The sequence below is a fragment of the Indicator indicator genome, assembly GCF_027791375.1.
Source record: "Indicator indicator isolate 239-I01 chromosome Z unlocalized genomic scaffold, UM_Iind_1.1 iindZ_random_scaffold_80, whole genome shotgun sequence".
Lineage (NCBI taxonomy): Eukaryota > Metazoa > Chordata > Aves > Piciformes > Indicatoridae > Indicator > Indicator indicator.
The window spans coordinates 5,747-9,390 of record NW_026539146.1 but is presented as its reverse complement, the minus strand read 5'-3'; the positions used below and the strand labels follow the sequence as shown (position 1 = coordinate 9,390).

General features: G+C 51.6%; 1 protein-coding gene across 1 annotated transcript; it reads left to right on the top strand.

Moving 5' to 3' along the window:
* Nucleotides 1-299: 299 nt before the first annotated feature.
* TOMM5 (translocase of outer mitochondrial membrane 5) lies at nucleotides 300-1,645 on the top strand. The gene is made up of 2 exons (XM_054398351.1): nucleotides 300-472; nucleotides 1,100-1,645. Exons 1-2 carry the CDS (start codon nucleotides 352-354, stop codon nucleotides 1,132-1,134), a joined length of 156 nt encoding a protein of 51 aa, XP_054254326.1. The 5' UTR covers nucleotides 300-351; the 3' UTR covers nucleotides 1,135-1,645.
* The last annotated feature ends 1,999 nt before the right edge of the window (nucleotides 1,646-3,644 follow it).

Below are 3,644 nucleotides of genomic sequence, written 5' to 3'. Positions count from 1 at the left end.
GGGAGAGGGGTTCACAGACACTGTCTGCCTGGTCCGCGCTCCTGGGAGGCCGCCCCGCCGCAGCCCGGACAGCGGGCAGCCTGCCACGGTTTCGCAGGCCACGAGCGGATCGGTGCTTCCGGACACCCATCTCATCCGCTCATCCTTGGTCCGCTGGCATGCAGACCCACGGACTCCGCGACTGCCCGCAACTCTGCTGCCCCTCCTTGCGCAAGTGCTGGGTGCCAGCCCCCTCCGGTCACGTGAGGCGGCCTCCCTTCCGCGGTCACGTGAGGCAACCTTCCTTCCGCGGCCACGCGTGTCTCTTCGCAGGAGCCCTAGGGGTGGAGGTGCGGGGAGCGAGCAGTCGGTATGTTCCGCATCGAGGGGCTGGGGCCCAAGATGGACCCGGAGGAGCTGAAGCGAAAGATGCGCCGCGATGTCCTCACCTCTGTCCGCAATTTCCTCATTTACGTCGCGCTGCTGCGGATCAGTGAGTTGTGCGCAGGACGCGGCAGAGTGATGGCCGGGGCCGGGCGGCCCGCGCCGGGCGCGTCCCATCGGGGCGTCGTGGCCTCTGGCAGCCTCCGTGCCCACAGGAGTGCGGGGCGAGAGTCCTCGCTGTCCGTCCGGGGCTGAGTGTGCCGATGGCGGGAGACTGGGTGGGGCTTGCCCTCCCTGCCGCGTTTTCAGAGCGGCAGCGGAGCCTGAGATGGCTGAGCCTGGATTTGGGCGACTGGTGGTGCTGCTATGCTTCCCCATAGCGCGGAAAAACAAGGCCGCGCTTTAGTCATAGCATCAAAGTCTCTCGGCTTCCCATTCGGGATGGCCATCTTTCGGGGAAAAAAAAATCAGCCAGTTGGGGTGAATCTGGCCCATGCCCTGAAGTGTTGTCGGGAGTTATCCCGAGGCTGTCTTGTGTAGCACGGCCAGACACGTCTGACCTGATCCCCCTGCCAGTCGTACTGCCTCAAGAGAACAGGCAATGTGGAAGGCAGAGAGGGTGGTAACTCACCCAGCACCCGGGTATTTTAGATGCCCCGTATATCAGCACAGATTCGCTACAGGCTTCTCATCCTCAGCTCAGTTAAGTTCATGCTGCTTTATTTTATCTTTTCAGCTCCTTTCATTCTGAAGAAGCTGGACAGTATATGAACACCTAAGACGTCTCTGTGTACAAGAACATAAAATGGACTGTAGCTGCTTTCCTGTTAGTTAAACATTTTGCCAGAGGCAGACATCCAATATTAAATGGTTCTGGTGTGTCACTTAAGCGTGCCTGACCTTAGAATGATAGCCTGGGTGGAAGTACAGGGAAGATGTCTGTTGTCCGTGCAGATGCCAGGTCCCCTGTTGATGTGACTTCTGGTTACTGAATACTCCCTACTGTCATCAAGCAGTGACTTGTGATGGAACATTTCTTGTACTGTTAAAAAAAGTCCGTCTCCATTTTGTACAAAGTGTTAAATGCTAGCAAGTTGCTGTGTTATGCAGCTACCTCTAAACTGCCATGTGCTATGACTGTCAACCTTGCCAAACCTGTCTGAGAAAAAAGCTTTAATGAATCCAGTTTGATTTGAAATAAATGGAAGAGCAGCTGTGTCATTTAACTCTGGTAGTGATTTCATAATCATGACCTAAACTTGAGGTCATCTGGTACTACAGCCCTGATTTTTGTCATAAGATTGCTCTCTCCTGCAGCTTTACAGTAAGTTGTATTGAGGAAAAGCTAGGCTGAACAAGGCCTGAAGCAACCTGGTCTAGTTGGAGATGTCCCTGTTACAGCATGGGGGTTGGACTAGATGAATTTGAAAAGTCCCTTCAACCCATACCATTCTACAGTTCTGAGAGAGTGAAAAAGAGCGCAATTAGGTGTTTCCCAGGTTGCCAAATGTGTAGCAACTCAGCTGTGAAACACGTAGCTGAGACTCAGGAAAATAAGAGCTGGCTCCCTGTTACCCAGCAGGCCCATGGGCTCCCCTGCAAGTAGGATCTGGGATCTTAAATTTGCATTGACTAAAGCAGGAACACCATAGTATTTCTGTGAGCTAGTAACTGAATTTTAGTCACAGCAGATTTAAGATGCCTGCTCCTACCTCATGTTCAGTCTTGAATTGAGGCCATGACAAATTGCAGTTTCCTAGTAACTTGGGAGTGTTATGCAGAGACTACCTGCCATATTCTTACCTTGTACTGCTCATGCTGATGTCAAAATGGGTATTTTCTCAGAGAGGCAGCTTGCCCTGTGAGGAGGGCTGTGACTGTCCTCTGGAGAGGATTTTGTAGACCTGGGGCCTGATGTTTACAGTAGTGTGCATCACTTTGAGATAGCCCTGAATTGAGTTGCCAAAACAAGCTGGATTTTTAGCCATATTGGGTTTCCCTAAGTGTCTTGCCAACATTCCTACTTGTTACTAAGCAAATCCTATCTCAGGCTTCTCCATTGTGGCCAGTCTTCTAGACAAAGCTGGTGCTGTTACTGCTGCCCTAGGGAACCTCTTACAGGGACAGACTTTTTCCTGATTTCAACCTGAACTTCCCCTGATACAGCTCCATTCTGTTGCAATACCCATAGCCTGCTCTGCTTTTGCTGTGCCTTGGGGGATTAACCTGTCATGTGGACTTGTTTAGTGTAACAGTTGCTGTGACAACAGTTTCGGCTGGTGTGCGTGGTACCTGACACACCAGGAAAACCCCTGAATAGAATGCAGTGTGGAAGAGTAGCAGCACGATAGGAAGACTCCAAGTTGCACCTTTTAGAGTGGGTCCAGAGAAGGCCACAAGGGCTGGAATCTCTCCACTGTGAAGGAAGGGTGAAAAAGTTGGTGTTTGGCCTGGAGAAGGCTTCATGGCAAGCTTCTGGTGGCCTTCAAGTGCTTACAGGAGCTGCTCAGAAAGCTGGGGACACTTTTGAGCAGATCTGTTGTAACAGCACAAAGGCTGATGTCTTTAAACTAAAAGAGGAGAGATTTAGGAGAGACAGATGTTGGGGCATTCGCAACATTGTACGATGTAGATGGGGAAGCATGTGTAAACAGTGTGGCTATGTTAACCAATCGGCTTCCTGGAAGGGGTGCATGCAGTACGCGTGGACAAGATGGCGTAGCCAATAGAAGGACGCATGCTCGTGGCGTGAAGGTGGAGCGGAAAAGTTTGGTCTATATAAGCAACTACCGATGGTTCAATAAAGTTGGATTTGAACTTGCATCACATTGATGTGTCGTTCTTCCCGCTCGCCTGTATGGCCCGCGGCATTTGGTGACCCCGACGTGATACTGATTGGGGACGGACACATCAGAGCTGCGGAGTGGCGAGGATCCTGCTGCCAGCGGAGAGGAAGCTGGGCGCCCGAAGAAAGGCGGATTCGTGCATGGCTGACCGGTGAGTCAGGGAGAAAACAGGGCAGGATGGGGTTGACTGTATCAGCCATAGAAGAAGCCGTAGTAGATAGCCTGTTAAGGCTGGCTGAAAAAAGGGAAACTAATTTGCCGAAGCCCGCGTTAATGGAACTGCTTGCTTGGGCACGAAGAAGGGGTTATTTGAACTCTACGCGAGATGCTTATAGTTGGGAAGTTTGGCAGAAGATAGGACAAGAGCTCTGGGAGAGCATGCAGACAGAATCTAAGGAGGCAAAACACTTGGCTAAAACATATCGAACAGTGCGT